Source organism: Ostrea edulis, chromosome 2 (genome assembly GCF_947568905.1).
Source record: "Ostrea edulis chromosome 2, xbOstEdul1.1, whole genome shotgun sequence".
NCBI classification, from domain to species: Eukaryota; Metazoa; Mollusca; class Bivalvia; order Ostreida; family Ostreidae; genus Ostrea; species Ostrea edulis.
In genome coordinates this window covers 43,657,735-43,682,865 of record NC_079165.1, presented here as the reverse complement: position 1 = coordinate 43,682,865, position 25,131 = coordinate 43,657,735, and the positions used below count along the sequence as shown (strand labels likewise).

General features: G+C 35.6%; 1 protein-coding gene across 1 annotated transcript; it reads left to right on the top strand.

Annotated features, from left to right (window-relative positions):
- Window positions 1–454: 454 nt before the first annotated feature.
- On the top strand, window positions 455–21,493 carry LOC125667023 (uncharacterized). Its single transcript, XM_056153379.1, has 6 exons — window positions 455–494; window positions 13,451–13,489; window positions 14,534–15,142; window positions 15,386–15,791; window positions 16,423–16,452; window positions 20,993–21,493. Exons 1-6 carry the CDS (start codon window positions 455–457, stop codon window positions 21,033–21,035), a joined length of 1,167 nt encoding a protein of 388 aa, XP_056009354.1. The 3' UTR covers window positions 21,036–21,493.
- Window positions 21,494–25,131: the final 3,638 nt, after the last annotated feature.

Sequence of the window (25,131 nt, the reverse complement as noted above, 5' to 3'; positions counted from 1 at the left end):
TTCATGATGCTAAACAAAAGAGAGCTAATTTAACCTTTTTGGTGGGCATTAATTTATATCTTTATTTAAAATGTTCAGTTGTTGACCTGTAATTAAATGGACAATTTTTTTTAGAGATAAACTTCTCCCCAAATAAAGATATTATATTCATATAGAATCGATTAATCTTCGTTAGTTCATATTACATTCAGTTGAATATATAAATTATTGTAACAATAATGACACATACCAGATTTTCATCATGGCCCAATGTACACCAGACTTACGATATTCTTTTCTAATTTATTCTTTTACGCACACATGGGTCACTTTTACTGCTTATATTGAGTGGGGGCCTTTTGACATCTAAAAAGTTTTAATTAAGACAATTGTAAAATCCTTGTAGCGTAGACCTTGTAAAACATAGTGAACAACGATATACATGATATCTGTAACCTTTGGCAATTAACTATACATGTCGTTTGCCATTACTCTACTTGTTAAACTGGAGTCAGGTATTTATGGATTTATATATATATATATATATATATATATATATATATATATACACACACATCTTGTCTGTGTTAATTAGGATAACTTATTAATTAAGTGCATCCACATGACAGCGCAGAATGATTGTCTGGAGCCTAAGTGAACAAGAGAAAAACATTGATACCATACACCGATATACTCTGTCCGGTGCGTTCTCTGATACATTGTACTTTATCCCCAAAAATAAAGTTTTAGTATTAGGACATAGTGCATGCTATTTATAAAAGAATTCTGGTCCGAATAATGTTAGATTAGGTACCGTTGATTAAACCGTGTTCAATATGGTTTGTTCCCTTTCATGGGGTGTATAAAATTCTGCACAATGTGCATGTAATGGTATTTCATAATATTGATACACGTAACAATTTATTTGAAACCTTTAAATGTAAATATGAATTAAAAATGTTTCTGTGATACATTTAAAGTGTCTTGTTTTAATACAGAGATACGAAAATAACCAAAGAGTTTGCACACATGCCAGGCTACACAGGCATGGACTGAAACGGTACCGTTAATCGCAGAAATGAACGACAATCGGTGAGGTTTTCAAAACCACCCACATTAAATAGCAGATGCGCAATTCTTCAAATAATTATGGTGTGTAAAATGTTACAAATTTCTTTCATGCCTCTATGTATTTGACATTAGATTAATTCAGATTTGAAAGTAGACATATTGTATTTATGTTACTGACAAAAATGTGAGATACATGTAATCAGAAAAAGAAAAAAACCCGAATGTGTAATATATATATTGGAAGGAAGAAATCGTCGATGTCTTCCATACGAATCGCATGCTAAATCATGAACCAGCTGTACACCATAATTGCAATAAAGAACAAAGGAATTCATCTGAGGGTTTATGACTGTTTTGGTGTGTTTCTTCCGACTCTTGGAATAAATAACCAAAAACTTTTGTATTTGCCGATTGTGTATTCAGTAATAAAGGGCAATCGCATAAAAATTCTGACAGCTATATTAGGCATTTATACTTATTTACTTTTATGGTGACATCTGACATGGTTTGGAGGGATCGTCATTGCCACCGCGTGCGGAGGGACGCGCAGTCGCTCTCGTCAAGAAAGGCTAACCAGCAGCGGGTGACATTAATCCGGAAATTACAAAAATACGTTTTCGAGTTTTATTTCGCATTAAAAGCCCGTTGGATCCCTTAATGAACATATATTCAGAATGAGGAATATCACCCAAGGAATTTTATTATTACTTTTTGGTGAGTTTCTTTATATAAATATTACATAAATTTAAAAGTTGCTTAATAATAATTTGCCAGGAATTTTATTAAATTCCCATGATGTGAAATGAAAAATTACAAATCATGAGTAAAGTGTTGCTTTGCTTTTTTTCTTTAAAAAAATTACAAGGCCTAATAATTATTTTGTTTCAGTAAAAACTCGTTTCATTTTCTCTATTGACTGGAAGAAAAGTACCTAAGAAATTGGTGTCTGTGTTCTTGTGTTTGATTTTTTTAATTTGCATTTCCTCTTACAGTGTCAAAACAATGTACTTCTCTGTTTCCTCTGATTTTTGGACTTTGAACAAAATCGTGTGGTATTCTTCTTACCTACATGTAGAAGGATTTTTATTGATTTTTTTTCACGATTTGATGATCAAAAGAAACTGAAATTGACCGTTTTTCAATGACTGATTAGGGACAAAATGTGAACACTTAATATACGAAGTTTATCTATTCATATTACTAAACTAGGAAGACTATTATGTTAAGAATATATCTACGATAGAAATACACATTGAAAACTGATATGAATCAGAAAACTATATGAAACTAACTTTTTTAGCTATATCACTCCCCTTATTACATCCATTTCAGTCAATACACACGTACTTGTAAGTTTCTGATTATATTTGATCAATTTTCAAAAGTGAAAATAGTATGTCACTCGAAACAATGGAAATATTCATATTAATGGTCATTATTGAAATCTGAAGAATTATATTCTTTTTTATATATAGGAACACGGTAAAACGTATCCTTAATCAAATAGTTTACTTAATGCTTATCATGAAAACTAAGAATCGTATTTAATAGTTTACTTAATGCTTATCATGAAAACTAAGAATCGTATTTAATAGTTTACTTAATGCTTATCATGAAAACTAAGAATCGTATTTTTTTTTCGTGATACATGTCTTCAGGATGATTTCGCACAGAAATAATAGCAGTTGCTTTTTTGCTAGGGGTAGAAAACAGTTACATCTGAGTTGAATGTCCAAGTAAAGACTGAATTGTTTGTGTGTCTGTTCTTAGAAAAGATATCACATATTTACACAGTCTTCCAAGCTGTATTTTCATGCTCAAACCAAAGCAAATGATAAATTTCTTGTTGACGCTTAACGAACAGCTATACCAGACCATTTATCTAACAGCACCCATTAACACTAATTAATTGTTCCCACACCATGTACGTCGCGCAATAACGACGCATGCTGGAAGCGACGGACATCTGATTTGATACGCACTGTGCAGTGGTTTAGTGTTTTGTTTATAAATGGAAAATAAAGGGTTTGGGTACACATTTTAATTGTTTCACGATCTACCTAATTGACTCAGAGTTAGGTACACTATAAATAGAAAAAATATGGAAATATGGGGGAGGGGGGGGGGACACTTGTAAAATAATAACATTCAATGAGCAAACCACGTGATTGTTATTATTTGATACAGTATGTTGAGCATACATTGGAATTCAAAGAATAGCACGAGAAAAAATAGAAATAGTTTTCCATATTGAAATATTAAAAAAAAGACTTTCACAGAGTAATGATAGTGAAAATCTTGGAGTTGGGACATTTCTATACAAAATTTGATTTTGGCCTTTTATTTGATTAGGCACTAAATAATATGATAAACTGTTTCAACTGAGGGGGAAAAGTATGTGATTGAAATTACAAAGTATGTATAAATGGCACTCTAAAGCAAACTTCGCCTCTGTCTTTATTGCTGACCAGCTGTCAGGGGAGAATCTATTTATATACTTCATGATTGATGGAGAACTTGTCCAGGTATACACAAATAATTTTCGTTTGTCCAGTAGTTATACCGAAACTTTTCAATCCCAAGCTAAGAAAAAATAATTAAAGCAGCTCCCACTATTTCTATTTCTTGACTGAGCTCCATCTACTTACAAGTAAAAATCACAAAATGTCCATACTTTCCATTCATTGGATGAGATGACGTAATTTTGCTCTCTTTTTGACAGAGTACGAAATTAACGCCACTTTCCTCCACATTTCTAATTATTTCTTCTATTCAAGGAAAGCAAGCAGTGTCATATTTTTTTTCATAATAAATGTTACCAATAGTCATCAAAATCTAAATTCTAATGGTATGCAGTAAACGGGTCTTCTCAAAAAGGGGTTATTGCATTGGAAGTGGAGTATCATTACCATCTATATATCGCCAGTTCTCTATCGAATGAGAAGCTATACGTATATCACCAGTTCTCTATCGAATGAGAAACTATACTGCTATACGTATATCACCAGTTCTCTATCAAATGATAAGTTATACTGCTACACTAATTTCGGTTGAGATTCGGCTTGGCTAAATATTTGGACTAACGCCTTCACCGAATCTCGGAGCAGTCCTTCATAATTCATGTCTGGAAATTTCAGCTTTGGCCGGTTCTAGCAATTAATGTGCACTTGGGTGTACTGTTCGCTTCAAATAAGTGATTTGACTATATTAAACTAACTTGCATTGCTTACCGTTTAGGTAAAAAAAAATCCTAAAATGAAAAGAGTCACTAAATTTTCCGTTTAAATGATGACTTCCATGGCACAATATCTTATCTCCTGAAATTGAAGAGTTCCTATAGTCTATTATCTAGTTACTGATACAGAGTATCTCCACATACCGTCTTGTAAATCGCCAATTTAAAAAAAAAAACTATTGGAACTCTTCAATTTCGGGAATTAAAATATTGCGCCATGAACTTCATCAATTGAACGGAAAATTTAGTAAGAGTATATTTTATGGAATTTACATACTTAGACGGTAAGTAATGCAGCATTAATAGTGCTACAGATTTGGTTTAATCGTCAAGTAACTTATTTGAAGCGAACAGCAGTGTCACCTAAGTGCACATTAATTGCTAGAACCGGCCGAAGCTGAAAGTAAATTTCCAGACATGAATTATGAAGGACTGCTCCGAGATTCGGTGAAGGCGTCAGTCCAAATATTCAGCCAAGCCGAATCTCAGCCGAGATTAACTGCTACACATATATGGTCAGCCATCACTTTATGTATAATCTGAGATGATGGGATCATTTTTCCATTTCCTTCGTATTATCTTTCATAATTATTACAGATCCTTTTTCATTTAATGATTTTTCTCCATTGTTTACCTCAACAATATATACAGTGGTGGATCCAGTATACATCTCAATTGTGACCCCAATGTTAAAACAAAGTAGTGATATGAATACCGTGAACTTCATGATCGGAGGATTTAGCCTTACTTTTGTCCGGAAAACAATACACATTGTTGATTACTTTTACTCCATGGTTACATGTAATTTTTCACCTCACATCTGATGAAAAACAGGCGGCTATACATCGTCAGATTTACATTCTCGTCTTTGGTGTTAAAGAATAAAAAGAATTATGTCATTTGTTAAATTACAGTTTCCAGACTTTTTTGTAAGAACAATTGTGCTTCTTGGAATTACAGACCTCACCTAACAGGGTACCTAAAGCCTGCTGATTCGAGAGACTTTTTGTCCTCTTTCTAAAAAATCTTCGATTTAGAATAGCCCACCAATAGAAAATATGAATATCAAATTCTTCTCATTGAGCGGCGCCTGACGTAATCGCAACTACATATATCTAAATTGTTCATTTGCTATACACATCCACCCCTACATTGTAATATGTGGTATAAAATTACACATACTTTAGATAATATAAGCAGTACATAAGTTGTTTTTGTAATCGTTTAGATATATAGGTTTAAGTATTTTGAGATTGTTCTTTACAATTAATGTCCCCTAGATCGAAAAATGTGTGTTTGTTTTTGTCTGTTTGGTTTCGTCTTTGCTTGTCTGCAACTTTAACAGGTCATAACTTTAAAAATTTGAATCTATACAAAGTAGATATTTCAACTGAACTGAACGGTCATGGTCATTGCTGTATCTCAAGACCAGAGTCGAATTTGCCACAATCGAACATGGCCATGCTCTGAAGCATTGTGTTTCACAAATACATCTGGTTTTCAAGTCGACAATATATTTATTGTATTTACATGTATATATTTTACAAGAGATAAGAAATATGACATAATTTTAAAAACTTTTTTCCGTTAGTTTCATAATAAAATTCCAGCAAAATTATGTCTATCGAAGTTAGGAATGACTGTAAAAGTCTTCCATATTTCACATGTATTTCTTGATACATGTTTACTGAACCTATGGACAAAAAAAAACCCACCATATACATATGTATTTTAGAATTTACAAATTACTAAGGTAGATATATTGTACATCTTGTGTGAATTCGCGTATTTCAACAAAAGGTTCCACGACGTTTTTAGAAAGCAATTTCATGGAATACACCGAAATAATAGAACATATCGATTTTACAAAGTTTCTTTAACAAATTCTAAAATTCATATAAGATAAGCTTGATAACCAATTATAATCGACATTTATTTTTATATATCTTGCACACGCTCCGAAGCTCAGTTTGTCTTTTCTATATGTATATAAGGTCATCTTTAACCCTACAATTTGATCTTTTCACTAGACCAACTTCCTGATGAATCTCCCCCCCCCCTCTCTCTCTCTCTCTCTCTCTCTCTCTCTCTCTCTCTCTGCCTTTTGGTTCTGCAACCATGTCAACGTATGACTTTATTCAACGTAGGTTAAAGCGTACCATGGCCTCTATACACGCTTCTAAAGGAAATGATTATTGCCAATGCATGTCCCTTACCGATTTCCATTCGCGGAACACATCATTTTACACTGTAAAGGGCCATAACTTATCTAAAAGTGAATCAACTGCAATGAAAGCTAGACTTGCCTTTATTTGTTGAGTGAAATCTGCTTAGTGAATTTTGTATCAATATATTAAAGAATAACCTAAAAAGTGCGGAAGTTGAATCATATGTAAAGGGACGCTACTTCTGTAAAGGGACGTGAACCAAGGCGAAAGTCGAATTTGATATGCAGTTATCCATTAGAAAGCTATAGAACACTTTTATATCAGTGCCTCAAATACAACGAAAAGTCAGTGAGACGTCACCATTGCCGGTGAAGGGCTGCAAATTTAGGCCTATGCTCGATGCTTATGGCCATTGAGCAGGGAGGGATCTTTATCGTGCCACAACTGCTTTGACACGGGACCTCGTTTTTTTGTGATCTCATCGGAAGGACCGCAATATTTAATCGCCTCTTACTGAGGATTTATTCTATCCCGGATCCCTACGGGGCAAAAGTGGAAAAAAAAGTAGGATGGACATATAGACGGACACATGGACAGCAAGATATAGACAGACTGACAGCATGGTGGACGGACAGAGACGGAAATGAAAACTGTATACCCCTGTAGTTTTATCGTTATGAGGTGAAGTTAGTATAATATACTAAATATATACCATAATTATTATTGTTATACCCTGTCATATTCGACATATTGGGGGTTGGATGGAATTATCAGATTTCTATCATACTATACATCCTCTTCTATTTTTGTTCCCTCAAAGCCATTCAGTTGTTCCATTCAGTCACAAGACAATTTGTCCCCTGTGTAACTTGCATTCGGCGAGACCTTGTATCAGCCAAACATCATGCAGTGTTATATTCCGTTTGTGGTTTCTATGACAATGTGTAACATCATAAACGCCGCATGACTTGGATGACATTAACCTTGATCTGATGAAACAATACATATACATGGCGGTGTTTATAGGTCTCTCCTTGGGGATAGCTGGTGAATTCAGATGCATTATAAGCACTTGGTGCTTTCAATTTCGTTGACTATTCATGCAAATTAAATTTTATCTCTGACAACCTGCGTTTTATCTGGAACAATATTTATTCATGAAAAATGTAATAAGGATTAGGCGGTAGTCGCAAAACCTATTTCAGCATTCTCTTTACAAGGCCAAGCAAATGGAACATTAAAAGTACATGTACCTTTACATGATGTATAACTGTACAAAAATGATTGATAAGATAGAAAACAGTAAATATTTTATGTGACGTGTACTATGGAGAACTGATGAAATACTATGGATATAGCTACGGATAGCACTAGGCGTGTGAATTCTGGCATTTACATGAAATATGGCTTTACTTTGGCAGTTGTAATACCAGTAATTTCTTTTTACTAACATTTATGAATGTGCAGTCCAACACAACTTTACAATAAGGCAAAGTGGACACATGTGCATTGTGTGGACACGGCTTTCTTTGAGTCCGCTCTCTGTAAGGTTGGGTTCGGTTGTATTGACCAGCTTGCTAAATGGTTAACGACAATGCCGGCAAAATTAAATAGACGGACATCGGGCTAGACTGGCCCCCTGTTTGATGATAGCAAACACTAACAGGTAGACTAACATCGGCTGAGATTCGGCTGGGCTGGATATCTGGATTGACGCCTTCACCGAATCTCGACGCAGTCCTTCGTAATTCATGTCAGGTAATCCATGTGTGATCAACTTCGGCCGGTTCTAGTATATCAATGTGCACTTTGGTGACACTGCCGTTTGCTGCAAATAAAACTAATTCTCTATCACTATTAATTCTACATTGCTTATCTTTGGTATTTATGCTGAATGTATATTTCCTGACATGAATTATCAAGAACTGCTCCGAGATTCGATGAAAGAGTCAGTCCAAATATTCGGCCGAGCCGAATACCAGCCGACATTAAGGTAGACAACTCAGAGGTGGTTGTTATCCTCAGCGCTTCAGAAATTGATTATGTATAACAGCAGCATTATCGAGCTATATACTCTCTTCGTGGAATTATCCCTACCCTGGAGATATTTGGAAATTCTATCGTTACTGAAAACCGATCACTCAAAACGAGCTAAAATTGAACAAAAAGTTTATTTCTCAGATTTATGCATCAGTACATCCCAGAAATAAACAAAACTTTAATCAATGCATAGTACGTGCTAGCATATTGTAGATATTAAAAGAGTAACGACAGAGATGATTAGGGCAAGAAAACCTTTCATTACACTTTCCTTGACCACTAGCCATAAAGAGGCAAACATATTATCAGCAATTAAAGAGAGAGCAAGTTTGTAGGACATGGAAGCACTCGGTACCGACATGCAGACATAAAAAAAACGGTCCTCGTCTTTTGAACGTTAAATAATGGCGGTGGTAATTGCCATACAATTATTTATCGAGGTCCAGTACTGAGACCAGTAAGGTAATGATTTCCATACACCGAGTACGAACACCGTAGTGACCGTTATAGAAATGGTAATGATTAATGGAAGATACAATGGTGCAGTGTTGATACAAACTTATTTATTTTCGTCTAGTTTTGGGTTATGAACTGAATTTATTTCTCATCACAATTACATATGTATTTTATATAAAAGTGAAGGTAATATATCATCAAATGTTTTAAGGCATGCGTGAGTATGGAGATAGGCAACATGTGCAATTTTAGATTCGAGTAGTCATTGGGTCGGGGAGCATAGTTTATTAATATTTCTTATAAAGGAACACAATTTTCTTAGAAAAGATTGCTTGTTTGTGAATTCATTATATTTTTAAAAGGGATGATATTTTTGAGACGTATTTGTTTTGGTGATAAACATTGTTTTCTTGTATCAATCAGAGATTTGCAATTAAACATGTAGTGGAATTCATCACCAATTTCTTTATTACAATGTCTTGTTTCTCGGGGCTCGAACACAGTGATTTTGTCAGCGCCGTAAATCGAAGGTTTTTATAAGGAGTGGATCTGTAACTCTCTGATCTGTCTCAGTATTTTCCCAGAGAGCTACAGCTGTAAATGTTTGATATAGCATTCGTATCCAATACATCAAATATATTAATCGTTACTTTAAATTGTAGTTAGAATATTGATCAAAATATTATTTCTGTATGATTATTCTTAAAGTTTTCTTTGTGGTTTGAAAGTTATTTTTAGAACTACACCACCTCATCCCCCCACTATAAACTATAAAATGTACAAGGATGAATTAGAATTTGAAAAATATTTAGATATCCTACCTAGAAAAGATGCTATAACCTTTTGTAAATTTCGAACCTGTAATCATCACTTACCTATTGAAAGTGGACTCTGGCTAAACGATTGCATTGCCGTCTCAAAAATTTCGTTTGTTGACGTAGCCATGTTCGGTAGTTTGTTAAATCAAACTCCGTTGATTTTTTTTTTTTGATTTTTTTGTATTAGTAATATCCGATCCGAGGTATGTATTCGGTCTTCATTTATCATAAACACGAATGATTAATATACAATAAAAATGTATATCGTCTCTGGATTTAAAAGAAGCTCTTAACCCCACCGCTAACGACGAAGCATAGTGTAAACAGGGTGGCAGGATAGGGACAAGACAAATAAAAGCCGTGAATTGAATTCAAAATTCAAACCTATTTAAATCATTATTTTTTTAAACAAACTGGGATGATTTCATCCAAATATTTAACTATTAAAACCATTTGTGGGGATATTTATTCACACAAATATTATTGTTTCAAAAATGTACCGGGGTCGATTTGACTTGCTACCCAACATGGTTACATCAACAAAATCATTTGAAGCTGTGAGTTTTCGGGTCACACGGGGCTTTAAAATGAATATTTGAAGATAATTTTAGACACAAGCATAGTGGGGAAATATGTTAGGATTTTTTTTATATTAGATTTTTGAGACGGCAATGCAAGAATACAACGATATAAGGCCTCAACCATGCGATTTTTTTTCAGCGCCGTAAAAATCGAAGGTGGTTATAAAGAATAGAATCCCGTGGGAATCCGGGTTAGAATAGGTCCTCAGTACCCCTTGCTTGTGGTAAGAGGCGACTAAATCGGACGAGACCGCAAAAACCGAGGCCCCATGTCGCAGCAGGTGTGGCACGTTAAAAATCTCTCCCTGCTCAAAGGCCGTAAGCCCCGAGCATAGGCCTAAAAAAAATTGCAGCCCTTCACCGGCAATGGTAACGTCTCCATATGAGTGAAAAATTCTCGAGAGGAACGTTAAACAATATGAAATCCATCATTATAAGGGGCAGATCTGTACATAGCTCTCTGGTCTGTCCTAATGTTTTCCCAGAGAGCTGCAGTTAAACATTTATAGTTGTTTATTGGTTGTTTGTTTGTTTGTGAAACAAATTCTCGACGGGACGTAAAACAACAATCAACAAACATTGATTACAGTAGGTTGTCGCTCCATGCTTATGATAATTAGAACATATACTTCTTAACTTGTAATGTAACTTCTTAGTTATTTTACTTTAGAACTTTTAAGATACACTAAAGATGTCGGAAGCGCAGACTGTCTCACACAGAATGAGTATATCCAGACTGTCTCACACAGAAATGTTACACAATGAGTATATCCAGACTGTCTCAAACAAAAATGTCACAGAATGAGTATATCCAGACTGTCTCACACAAAAATGTCACAGAATGAGTATATCCAGACTGTCTCACACAAAAATGTTACACAATGAGTATATCCAGACTGTCTCACACAAAAATGTCACACAATGAGTATATCCACACTGTCTCACACAGAAATGTCACAGAATTAGTACATCCAGACTGTCTCACACAAAAATGTCACACAATGAGTATATCCAGACTGTCTCACACAGAAATGTTACACAATGAGTATATCCAGACTGTCTCACACAGAAATATCACACAATGAGTATATCCAGACTGTCTCACACAGAAATGTCACAGAATGAGAATATCCAGACTGTCTCACACAAAAATGTCACAGAATGAGTATATCCAGACTGTCTCACACAAAAATGTTACACAATGAGTATATCCAGACTGTCTCACACAGAAATATCACACAATGAGTATATCCACACTGTCTCACACAGAAATGTCACAGAATGAGTATATCCAGACTGTCTCACACAGAAATGTCACACAATGAGTATATCCAGACTGTCTCACACAGAAATGTCACACAATGAGTATATCCAGACTGTCTCACACAAAAATGTTACACAATGAGTACATCCACACTGTCTCACACAGAAATATCACACAATGAGTATATCCACACTGTCTCGCACAGAAATATCACACAATGAGTATATCCAGACTGTCTCACACAGAAATATCACACAATGAGTATATCCAGACTGTCTCGCACAGAAATATCATACAATGAGTATATCCACACTGTCTCACACAAAAATGTCACACAATGAGTATATCCACACTGTCTCACACAAAAATGTTACACAATGAGTATATCCACACTGTCTCGCACAGAAATATCACACACTGAGTATATCCAGACTGTCTCACACAGAAATATCACACAATGAGTATATCCACACTGTCTCGTACAGAAATATCACACAATGAGTATATCCACACTGTCTCACACAGAATGAGTATATCCAGACTGTCTCACACAGAAATGTCACAGAATGAGTATATCCAGACTGTCTCACACAGAAATGTCACACAATGAGTATATCCAGACTGTCTCACACAAAAATGTTACACAATGAGTATATCCAGACCGTCTCACACAGAAATGTTACACAATGAGTATATCCACGCTGTCTCACACAGAAATATCACACAATGAGTATATCCAGACTGTCTCACACAGAAATGTCACACAATGAGTATATCCACACTGTCTCACACAGAAATATTATACAATGAGTATATCCAGACTGTCTCACACAGAAATGTCACAGAATGAGTATATCCAGACTGTCTCACACAGAAATATCACACAATGAGTATATCCACACTGTCTCACACAGAAATATCACAGAATGAGTATATCCAGACTGTCTCACACAGAAATATCACACAATGAGTATATCCAGACTGTCTCACACAGAAATGTCACAGAATGAGTACATCCAGACTGTCTCACACAGAAATATCACACAATGAGTATATCCAGACTGTCTCACACAGAAATATCACACAATGAGTATATCCACACTGTCTCGCACAGAAATATCACACAATGAGTATATCCAGACTGTCTCACACAGAAATGTCACACAATGAGTATATCCAGACTGTCTCACACAGAAATATCACACAATGAGTATATCCAGACTGTCTCACACAGAAATATCACACAATGAGTATATCCAGAAGACAGCTAAGTAGAGGACCTACTGCAAAGTTTAGTACACTATCTATTGTTACACAAACATCTATAGAGCACCCGATATAAATCTAAAGCGGTTGTTTTTAAAGTATGTACTTGCACTATCAAAATCATAAGATAAAACAATAACTATAATAATAATAAAAACACAGTGATATCATATTTAAAGTATGAGGGTAGATTCTTGTCTTGAAAAAATAATATGTACTTTGCAAAATTCCAGGGGGTGCATGCGTAGATAATGTTTTTAATAACATAAACCTGTAGTTCGATAAACCAATAATTATTGTTTTGTTTCTTAAAATCGCTGACCGACTCCTCTGGTGTCAAGTTGACTGTAACTATTAAAATTGGCCCCGCTGGGCACATATATGTATATTTACAGAAATTTAGCATCGGATTTGGAGTTTTCAACGTATATAATTTAACATACCTCTCTAAAAGGAGGTCCACAGGCTCAATAGTTATTTCGTTTGATATACATGTTTATTCTCATTATGGGCGTTTTGTAAATTCATGTTAATCTTCTATGTGTGTGTAGATAACCTCTTTCTGATTGTAGATATCCTTTTCGTGTTTTTGAAGGCCCAGACCGCACATGGTAAGTCAAAACTTGTCTGGGAATGGGGAACAAAGCGGGGAACCATTCACCCTCCTTTGTTCATGTTTTTGTGTATAGACATCTAAATTCCTTTGTCTTCTCTCTCACCACAAAACCACATACTTGGATCCGATCATCACATATCTCAACACTCAGCACAAATAGAGGAAACTTTCAAATTCTTTTTCAACATCATATTAACTCATTATGTGAAGCTAGTGATAAAATATTCTAATGACGTTATAGAAAAGCGCTGTGTGTTGAGCTATAAGGTTTTTTAAAAAGATTCACTAGGGTGACGGATGTAATATTTTGAATTATCGAAATTAACGTTTTTTTTAACATAATATCTTTTTATTTATTCACATATATATCGTGTATAAATAATGCTCCCGTGCTTATCTTAATAGTGTATATCTTGCTGAATACGATTGCAGTTGGGCAGAACCTGGCGTCACGTGATTTCTGGCATGAACTAACATTTTCCCAGTTATAATGTAGAACGTTAATTAACAGCATGTCTCAGTAGTGTACCCCCATCCTCTGTAAGTAATTAATGAATACGGAATTGTTTTTTTTTTATTTGGTTGAAAATTTCCAATATAACAGTAAAGTCTATAGAATTCTGATTCAGTGCAAGAACATTTTAAATTTTCAGTCGAATCTGGCATATTCAATATTAACCGAGTTAGAAATAAGAAACCGGGACATTATTTATCTAATATTTCAAACAAACGGTAGTTAATACAGCAGACTAGGGTTTGATTCCATGCATTGACTTAACTTCATAAGATCGGACCAAGTATTTCTAACCACACACAGACCAGAAAAAGCTAACCACGCACTGTTCCTATTAATCACAACTACCCAAAATAAACCAAACACATGAGCAGTCAATCACTAGACCTTTACTGGGGTCAACAATATCTGCATTGATGAAATCACGTGACGTGTGCGCATCAGACCGTTTCAACAGCCAATTTGCGTCTGCCTTTCTGCAAACGTAATCGGCGGGAATTATAAAGTTTTGCATCCCCTTCAAAGGTCCCTACATGGCGACGCAGTTCGGAGCAGGTTACAATCAGCCAGGTTATAACCAACCATACAATCAACAAGGATATAACCAGCCCTATAACCAGCCTTATAATCAACCTTATAATCAGCCATACAACCAGCAATACAACAACCCAGCACCAGGGGGATACAACCCAGCACCAGGGGGATACAACACAGCACCAGGGGGATACAACACAGCGCCAGTATATACAACTACCACTATGCCCCCAACATCAACCACACCAGGTACAACGGTAGAAACGGAATTTGAAGCAGAGGAAACCACTGTGCCAGCAACCACAACAACAGCTGTTACTACTACTACTACACGTAAACCACCACCTAAACCTAAAAAACGACCACCGATACGAAATCGTGGCCAATTTTCGCAGAAACAGGAGCATCAACCGGAACCTAGACGAAACAAATGGATGAGGCCTCCAGGGGTACAGCAGAGTATGAGACCACCAAGGGGGCAAAATCGAAACTTCCGAAATCAGAATCAACTGCCGCGAAAGTACATTCCCCCAAGTTTTCAGAGACCGGTTAATGGGCGACAGAATTCATTTAAACCCCCTAAAAATCAACCTTTTAAAGGTCAGCTTCCAAATAGACAGATAGATTATACATTAATGAATGAGAAGTAAGATTATTATGGCAAAAAACATTATCAAAGTAAACTTTTTAAATTTACTACCATTATACAGGCAAGCATCTATATAAATTGTTTTATTTTGTTCTTGCTATTAAGGGAACACACATTCATATAAAGATGTTATAAAACAAATTATTTCTAAGCCATGTGATGACTTTAAAGCATGTGCTTGTTGCGTTTTACAGGCCAACAGTTCATGAATAATGGACCACCTTTGAAAAACCAGCCTGTGACTTTTAACCAGCCTCCTTATGGTGGTCCTGCATACAATTTCCAACCGCAGACTAGAGCCAATACAAATCAATACCAACCACCGCCCCCCATGCAAGCGCCCATGCAACAACAGCAGCAGCAACCAATAAGGCCACCAGTGCTACAGCAACAACCGCCTATCCAGCAAAGAGCACCTGTTCAACAGCAACAAACAATGACAAAAATTGCAACCATGAACCAGAAACCCCCTGTATCACCAAACACTCCTCCAATAGGAGTGAAATCACCCAAAACAGTTGGAGAAAAATGCCCGACATATCGCTACACTGTAGATAATAACTTTGTAGAGTTCCACACGGTGCCTGGTAACTGCAAGATGTAAGTTATTAGAATCTGTGAAAAATAGTTCACTGTATGAAGACATAATATGTAATGTACAAGGTATAATCGAAGACTTTTGCTGGTTTTATAGGGGGTATATTCTTTTTGGCTTGTCTACAACTTCAATTTGTGTACAGATAGCTGTTGAGTAATACAAGATTGAGCTTTTGAAATTATATCTTATGACGAAGAGGAAGGAATACGACAAGGGGCTATATTAGATAAGTCATATGTCGAGGTCAAACATCTACCTGACCATAGCTTTGAACTACAATATACGATACATTGATTTTGTCAAATGAAAAGTCAAGATAAAAACTTAGTCCAAGGTCATATGTCAAATTAATTTTTACTATAATGAGACTATGTCACGTTACATAGGAAGAGGTTCGTTCATAAATACACTGATGCTCTCTCTCTCTCTCTCTCTCTCTCTCTCTCTCTCTCTCTAACATGCATTGATTTCATACATTTTTGGTTTTATGGTTTGCGATACGCAGTATGTGTATGTTAAACACATGTATTTTACATGTATCGTATGATTGTTCATGGGGAGAATTCACTAAGAAATTTCAGATGCAAAAACTGTATTTTAGATTATTTACCTTTTAATGTTTCCATTTCACAGACAAGTGATGTACCCTCCAGGCGGTAATGGGTGAGTATTACAATCTTTTGAAAAAATAAGTTCCAACTTGGATTCTAGACTAGGCATTTAGTAAAGTAGTGTTCAACTGTCTATTGGTTTTTTGTCGGCCAGCTAGATGGCTAACGGCAATGGATGCAAAACTGAATTTCTGATATTTCATCAGGAAATAGCAGACAGGTACCTCGTAGGTGGCAGATATCCAGAAACGCGAAAACGAAAGTAGAAATCTAAATAATAATTAAAAAGAGCGACAGTTGTTCTTAACGCATTAAAGACTCTGTAAGGGACCGGTCAGTATTTATTGGGGGGTTGGGACCGGTGCAAAATGCAATAGGACACACATTTATTTTGACTTCATACTGATAGGACTCCAACTTTTTTTTTTATTTTCAACACTGATAGGACAGTTATATTTTTTTGTATCAATGAACAAAGAATATTATAAAGTATTTCAAACTTTTAATTCAACTACCCTTTATACAGTAATACTGAATTGTGTGCATGCTTTATTCCACGTCCACGTTGAATATACTAGAGACAATTTGCTATAAAATACTGGACCTTTGAACTTTTGTAATATTAAAACATGTAATTAAAAATCACAAAAGAAGTATTCAGCTGTAAATAAAATTGCAAAAATTACATGTAAGTTTTGCATGGAGTATGGATTTCAATCATAGAAATAAAAATGGTATATCAGGTTGGTCATAACTTAAAAGATACAGACCAGAATTTAAAGTCTAAACACATCTTTCATAATTTGATAGTTTGCCATTACAACCTATCATTGGACCAAATGCTGTCTGAATTGTTTCATACCGAGTGTTAGGCCGTTCTTGGTACACTGATTTTGACTACAGATAACTCCGTTTACCTGATCAAGATGTAGGGCTCACGGAGGGTGTGACCGGTCGACAGGGGATTCTTACTCCTCCTAGACACCTTATCCCACCTCTGGTATATCCAGAGGTCCGTGTTTGTCCAACTTTCTATTTTGTATTGCTTTTAGGAGTTATCAGATTGATCACTGTTCGTTATCTTCGCCTTTCATAGATAATACTGAGGTGTGAAAAATACTTGTAATACATAAGACAATAATTCAGTGAAACAGCAATTAAAAAATATGCAAAATGTAGCACGTTAAACAACAATTTAACAAAAAGAAAAAAATAATATGAAAATAATGAGATTTGTAACTTCACTAGACAAATTACCGAACAAGCATGACAAAGTAAACACAATTTTCTCAGGAGGTTGAATCCCTCTGCTGATATAACTGGAGAGACAATTATGAAGAACTCCAAAGATTTTTGAAATGAAGTATAAATGGTGTTTAATCATACATATATTTATTTATTAGATAGGACACACACTTTTTAATTACACACCTGATATAGGACAGCAACTATTTTGTATTTTTAGAATATAGGACATGGGGTTTTCTAAAATTGGAAATATGGAATGCACCGGTCCCAACCCCCCAATAAATATTGACCGGTCCTTAAGCATGCATACATCAAAGCCGTACATTAGAATAGATTTCAAACATATAAAACTCAAATCTACCCGTGCTCGCCCGCGTGACCGAGCATCGTTAACTTTTGAACATTTTTGACTTCTCAAAAACGTATTGGTCAATTTTCACAAAAATTGTTAGGGAACATCTTATAGGGTAGGAAAACAAAAAATTTGATTTCGTAGTTCTTGCCTTTTGAGGACCCTAAGACTGAAACTTTTAAAAATGATTACTGTACAATGTTTAAAACCTTCTGTATCCTGGGCATATAGTATAGAAACTGTTGAGTACTCATGAAAACACCTGCAAAAATGTAAAATTCATTGCCCTTAGCTCAAGCCCAAAAGCGGAGTTTATCCATAAAAATTCATAAAATGTTTCAAAATCTTCTCTATTTCTGTACATCTAGGAAATCGTGAAATTTGATTATGATCCAAGAGTCCGGAGTTAATGCTGACGTACTAGTGATGAAAATAGTTACGTGTATCTGTATCTTTTTAAATCTGCGCACAAGAATTGGATGTGTAGCGATAGTAAGCATAGATCTCTACCAAACTTGTGAAACTCATGGTCCTTGAATCATTTGTTCGGGCCCTAGGGTTTGATTGTATATTGTTTAACGTCCCTCTCGAGAATTTTTCACTCATATGGAGACATCACCATTGACGGTGAAGGGTTGCAAAATTTAGGCCTTTGCTCGGCGCTTGTGGTCATAAGCAGGGAGGGGTCTTTATCGTGCCACACTTGCTGTGAACCTCGGTTTTTGCGGTCTCATCCGAAGGACCGCCCTATTTAGTCGCCTCTTACAAAAAGCAAGGGGTACTGAGGACCTATTCCAAACCCGATCCCCACGGGACCAGGCCCTAGGGAAGGGGATTAGGTAGTAAATCTTCTCTAACTCTGAGCTGGGTGCTTTGTTATAGTGATACATCTACCAAAATTGTTTAATTCATAACTCCTGGGAAATGGTTCCTGCCCCAAGGTAACTCTGAGGAAGGTCATGTGACTACGATCAAGGTCATTGTTTTAACATTTCTTAACACTACTTTATGATGTACTCTCTACTGATAATTACAAATGAAATAATTATGGTTGAAATCAAAAAGAGAAATGTTTGTCTGTGTTACAGCTTAGTATTTGAGAGTTGTCAATCAATCAAACAGTGTACACATGTACTTAACACAAAAGTTGAGAGATATTAGGGGATCAGAGAGTGTACAAGTACTTTACACAAAAGTTGAGATATATTAGGGGATCAGAGAGTGTACATTTACTTAATATAAGGGTTTCTTATGACCAGAATCAGAAGAATTAAACATCCTTATTTACCATAAAAACATTCATTTCGCGGAGTCTTGTACCATCTGCACACGGCACTTCTAATTCATGTTCTACTCAGGTGACCGTCTTGTCGTATGACACTACATAGCAACCATTAGGACTTGTTTTGTTTCCCGTTAAAGTCTGCTACACCAGAGAAATTTGATATGGAGGAAAAGAGGATGATATGTATAACAATATTTTGAAATTGAAAACTTTCAAATTTACTTTATTTAGTCAAAAAATGCAGTTTTAGTTGAAAGCAATATGCACAAAATTTAAAACCCCTGCTGGTTTCGAACCGCGATCAACAATTAAGCATTCGACGTGCCAACCTACTGAGCTAATCAGCTAGGCATTATTCTTGAAATGAATAGACAGATATTGCTGATATTTATATCTTCATCCATGTTCTAAAAGGAAGTCAGCCATTATGACGATGTAAAGTACCTCCTTAAAATATTTTTTGTTCGATGACAATTTATTTTTGTTATTTTGGCAAAATTAATTCAAAAAGGGACAAATGCCCTCCACTAGTAGTGCATAGAACAAATAAATTAGCCATCTTGGTTCCAAGCCAAACCACCTCTGGAGGTAGATTCGCGGATTCCGGACTCCAGTTTCAGTATCGATGTAAATATCATATATAATAGATTCATAATCCGGATTTGGTTTCCTTGTGATCAGACAAGTCTTGAGATTCAAAAACTATTGATTCATTTTTGAGTAAATTGAGAGTTTGTGGTTTTTACTGTATAGAACTTAAATGATAATTGGAAACGTGAATTTAACATTCATCACTTTGGTTTTTATTGTTTATTTGGAACTTGCATGAAAATACATTTCCAACACTGAACTTCAATATCAAATATCAATACATGTATATCTAAATCTTTTTTAAAAAATTGAAAGTTCCCTGCTACTTGTTGGAAATTAATATGGATAACATGAAAAATAAACGAAAGCATTACAAGTACTAACTGAATCATGATAAAATGTCTAGATTGCTAAACCCCTGGTGGAAATCCATCCAAATTGTGCTCATGATATTGTTAAAAAAAGCGCTCACTTCTATTATTTAAGATCATAAAAAAAAATCAAAGTACTGAGAAGATATTAACCTATCTGATTATCTTTTCATGTGAATTTAAGATCATATACTGAATGCGAAGACCTCGATACGCACTGGTTAACAGAAAGTAAAAACACTTATAATAGGAATGACTTGGGCTCACGATCTTGTGTCTACGGATTGTCTCAAATAACTGAAGCAAAATGATGAATAGCCGACATTTTTACGACAATGGCTGCTTTCTGGCGGTAAAGGAAACATACACCATCTCCATAAACAACACTGAACTATTGTTCAGGGAGAACCCTTTCAGAGATAAAAAGTGCAAATCAGATCGACTTGCTAAGTGTGATGATGGAGAACTTTTCCTTTTATCATATTCGGAACTAGATTATTTACCAAAACATGAAGAATAAGTTGTTGCGAATTGATTTCTTGAAGAGAAATTGACAAAGTAATTTTGAAATATACAGCGTTCAAAGTAGAAAAAAAAGTGAAAACACACGGTAAATTTCATATCATCTGTAATATTCTGTACTCCATTTTTCTAATCTCAAGATGCTTACAAGTTTGAAAGGTCTGGTTTACAGTCCAGCATTTCACCTTTCTTTCTATCACCATTTGATCTCCATTTTTTTCAGACCACCAAAAGTACAGTTTCTGGCGAAGGTTCCTTTGAAGTAATTATGGAGGATGAAGAAATCAGATGTTTTCGAGGGCAACTTGTGACTGGTCAATAGGTTTCACTTCGCTATATACTGGATTATATATACATATATTTCCAAGGAAACCTATCATCTGTTTCATGGTTCTGGTAGAGTCGATATCATTGACTGGCAAAAGATACGACAAAGTCGGTTTCCGAAAATGACCTTTTTCGACTTATTGTGCAAATGGTGCGAATGACATTGTGTGTCGGAATGAGTGTGGGTCCAATCATTTCTCATCCGGTTCATATTTATTTGAATTATTTCCGGTTCAGAAGAGGTATTCCATCTGTAGGCTTTCTATATACACGATAATTTACAGAACATATTGTAAGACATACATCATTATATCACATTGAATGAACATGATTTTGGCTTCAGAATGATATGAAATTTAATTTTCCGTACCCAAATATAAAACAATATTCAATTCCATCATACTGTTATATCAAATAAATTATATATGTTTTGTTTATTTGTCTTGTGTCGTCTGTTAATTGGGTATAAATTCACAACACTGAAGAATTTCCGAGTACTGTGATCGCGGTAGTGGTCGCTTACTTCCGGGAAGTCTCGGTTTCTATTCTCGATTCAGACGCCCCCTCAAACTTACAATTGTAGATGGTGACTGTCCCCTCACCAAGCGCCCGGTATTAGATGTGAGAGTCACGAGTCGTTTGGATATGGTCTTTAAATAAACCGAATAGGAGTACATGTAATTGCTCAATGAAGAGCCCTCACTGCCCTGAGCGTCATACATTGGTCTGGAGAGGCTCTTGACTTGGGGTAAATCAGAACCCTAACATCACCAGGGCCGTAAATTAACCTTCAATTTGGAGGAGGCAGGAAATTAGGCGGGGGTCTGGGGGCCGCCCAGACCCCCAGACGCTGAGCACATTTTGTGCACACTGAACACGTTTCGTGCAAAATCCTTGATTCTAGGGCCTTCTAAGATGTTATTTGACTAACTCATTCTAAAAGAAAGATTTGGAATGCTTTTTAAGGGAGGTATCATGTTCTTAGTTATTGGAAACAACATAAATTCTAATGAACTTTAAATTTTAAATTTTTTTGGCTCAAAAGTTGGAGGAGGCAGCTGCCTCCTCCGCCTCCATGTAATTTACGGCCCTGATTACAGCGCTTGCCTGCAAATACTACATTAAATCTTCTTTACACAACGTTGTGGACTACCACCACCGTCATCAAACTTTTTCTACTGTCGGAAAATGATTAATCTACATGTATTAATCACAAATCAGATTTCGGAAATCAACTTTTTTTTTGTCTCTGTTGACGTTTTTCGCATATCCACACATGGTTTTATAACCGCACGCCGCCTCATACTTTCGTAGAGACAATATGCCTAGATATACATTTAAGATACGGACCAATTTGTACGATAGGTATGAAAATTTCTGCGAAATCTTTGAGATTTGAAATATTTTTATGTATAACTTGACCGTTTGTGGTAGCAGAGGAACCGGTAATTTCGTCTGTAATAATAATAGTATACACACGTGTATAATGATACCACTCCCCTAAAAAACAACAACAAAAACAGGGGGTGGTGTGGTATATAATTCTACTATTATTATTGCAGACAAAATTACTATAGAGCGCCAAATTAATATGAACTCAAATAATTAAAGACATCGTTAATTATTTGAAGATATCATCAATTCAATCATTGCTCTCATATCATGAATTGATGTGCGCTTCAATTCAATTATTGCTCTTATCAAATACGTTATGCGCTCTGCAATACAATAATTGCTCTCATTAATTGAATTAATACCTGCTCTCTCTAAAAGAATCATTACTCTCTTCGATTGAATGAATTGATGATATCATCAATTCATTTAACGAGGGCAACAATTGAATAATAGCGCGCATCAATTCAGCAAAATAATTAATGCTATCATCGATTCAGTTAATGCGCACAATAATTCAGAATTGAAGATATCATTAATCATTTGAAGAGATCATTATTTGAATTATTTCGCACCATGAGCAGGGAGGGATCTTTATCATGCCATACCTGCTGGCGCTACATAAATTACCCGTTCTTGTGGTGGTAGTCTAGTGGAAGACACAGTTTCTAGATAATATCACAGTGGCGGATCCAGAGGAGGGTGTTCGGGGGTCGGACCCCCCCCCCCTTTCGTTAGAAAATTATGCTTAAAAAGCATAGATAACGCATTCTAAAGATAGAACCCTCGCGCTGAAAACCAAAATTAATGGCAGACCCCCCCCCCCCCTTTAAAAAAAAATCCTGGTTTTGTCCCTGTATCATGATAAATCGAAAACTCTAATATATGTAAAATTAGCAAATACATCGAATATATCAATGTCGCATGAACAGAATCCGTGTATATTTCATTTTTGAAGATAGTTCATAGATTTAATAGGTCATTGATTATTTACCAAGCTGTGATCCTTGAACTTAGAAAATTAATGCAAATACTCAGTTTTCCGCACTCCCACCCCCCCCCCCCCTCTTTTTGGGGGGGTCATGCTCGATTTATAAGCGCAACACTTTTTGTAAGCTTTCTACCGGTATCACAGGGACTTGTATTGCTTGGAGGCCTAATTACTATCTATACTCATAGATACATGTATTGTAATGTGGGCCTCCAATACGTGTCTGTGGCCGGTATAGTAAAATAAATTTATTACAAGAGAATACATATTTCATTAAATCTAAATTGTTATTTATTATATTTCTTATTAAACTACATGTTTATAGATTTGCATTCATTTTCAAAAGACTTTCTGCATTTTTAGCACATAATGTACGTGTAAATGACCAATCTAGCTCCACCCTGGTACCTGAACTCTGAGGTCATGAATTCACCCTGGTACCTGAACTCTGGGGTCATGAATTCCACAATTTTGGTAGCGAACTCAATGTCCATTACAACCATGCAAACATTTTGCCTCCTTGGTGTCCAGAAGTAAAGAAGATTTTTAAAAGATATATTTGCATTTTCACTATATGACCAGCTTAGTCCCATCCTAGGACCTGAACCCAGAGCCATTAAGGTGATGAACTTCACTGTTTGGCAAAGGGCTTATCATAATCTTGTTTGACCGCTCGATGTCCAAGAGTAAAGAACATTTTTTGAAGATTACATTAATTTTGACGTGTTTTTTTTCTTCTTTTCAAAACCCCTCAGGATCCAGAATCCATGAAATTCATATCCCCCCCCCCCCCCCCTTCACCCATAAATACTATACACCAAAAGTGGTTGAAATCGGTTGCACTGTTCCAGAGAAAAAGCTGAAAATGTTCAAAAGTTTGCGACGGACAAAAACCGAGAGTAACGGATCACCTGAGTGACTCAGGTGCCCCCAACACATAAAGTACATTTTTATTGTGTAAAGAAGAGATAACAAGACAGTCGCAAAATAATGAAATAGACAAGATAATGCCTGTTTATGACAATAGTGTCAATGCAAGGAAGGGCCCCTCTCTCTCCTACGCCAACTCACTAACACTTCATTAAAATAGTATAAAACAAGTCATTTTATCTTTGGGGTTCCTTTATAAAGTGACACATCCAGAAATCTAACTTGTCATTTGAAATAAATTTAAAAATGCAAGGACAGTTTTATATTGCTCTATCAGCATGTCTGGTCTCCTTTTTCTGATGGTCACCCAGGCCATCCAAACGAACTGATTATTTTGTCTTGTTTTCTTGGCAATCTTCTGGATTCTGTGTTTTTCAAGATTATTTAAGCTAATTGTAACAGGGACCTCAATGTGAATGTGCATGCATTGTAATTTTTTGCATCTAAAATCAAGATTGATCTAGAACATTTTTTGATTTCAATTAAATGTTTTGAAATCAATGTTGCGGATCCTCTAATCATTAGTGTCGTCAAAATCATTTACACAAGCACTTCAATTCAATATTCGTTAGCTAATATTTGAATACCTATAACTCTCAAGATTATGACCAACAAAAATGGAATAATATTGACATCATAGGTACATTGTATATATTACTAAAGAACCTAAATTGCAAGATGATTGGGTGTGCTGAAGTACGCACGCATGTGCATTCATTACT

Excerpts from the sequence above, each read along its gene's own strand:
- LOC125667023 (XM_056153379.1), top strand. The coding sequence starts at position 455 with ATGTCGTTTGCCATTACTCTACTTGTTAAACTGGAGTCAG. Across the intron at positions 495-13,450 it reads ACTTGTTAAACTGGAGTCAG|ATATCCTTTTCGTGTTTTTG; the intron begins GTATTTATGGAT and ends TTCTGATTGTAG. Across the intron at positions 13,490-14,533 it reads GAAGGCCCAGACCGCACATG|GTCCCTACATGGCGACGCAG; the intron begins GTAAGTCAAAAC and ends TCCCCTTCAAAG.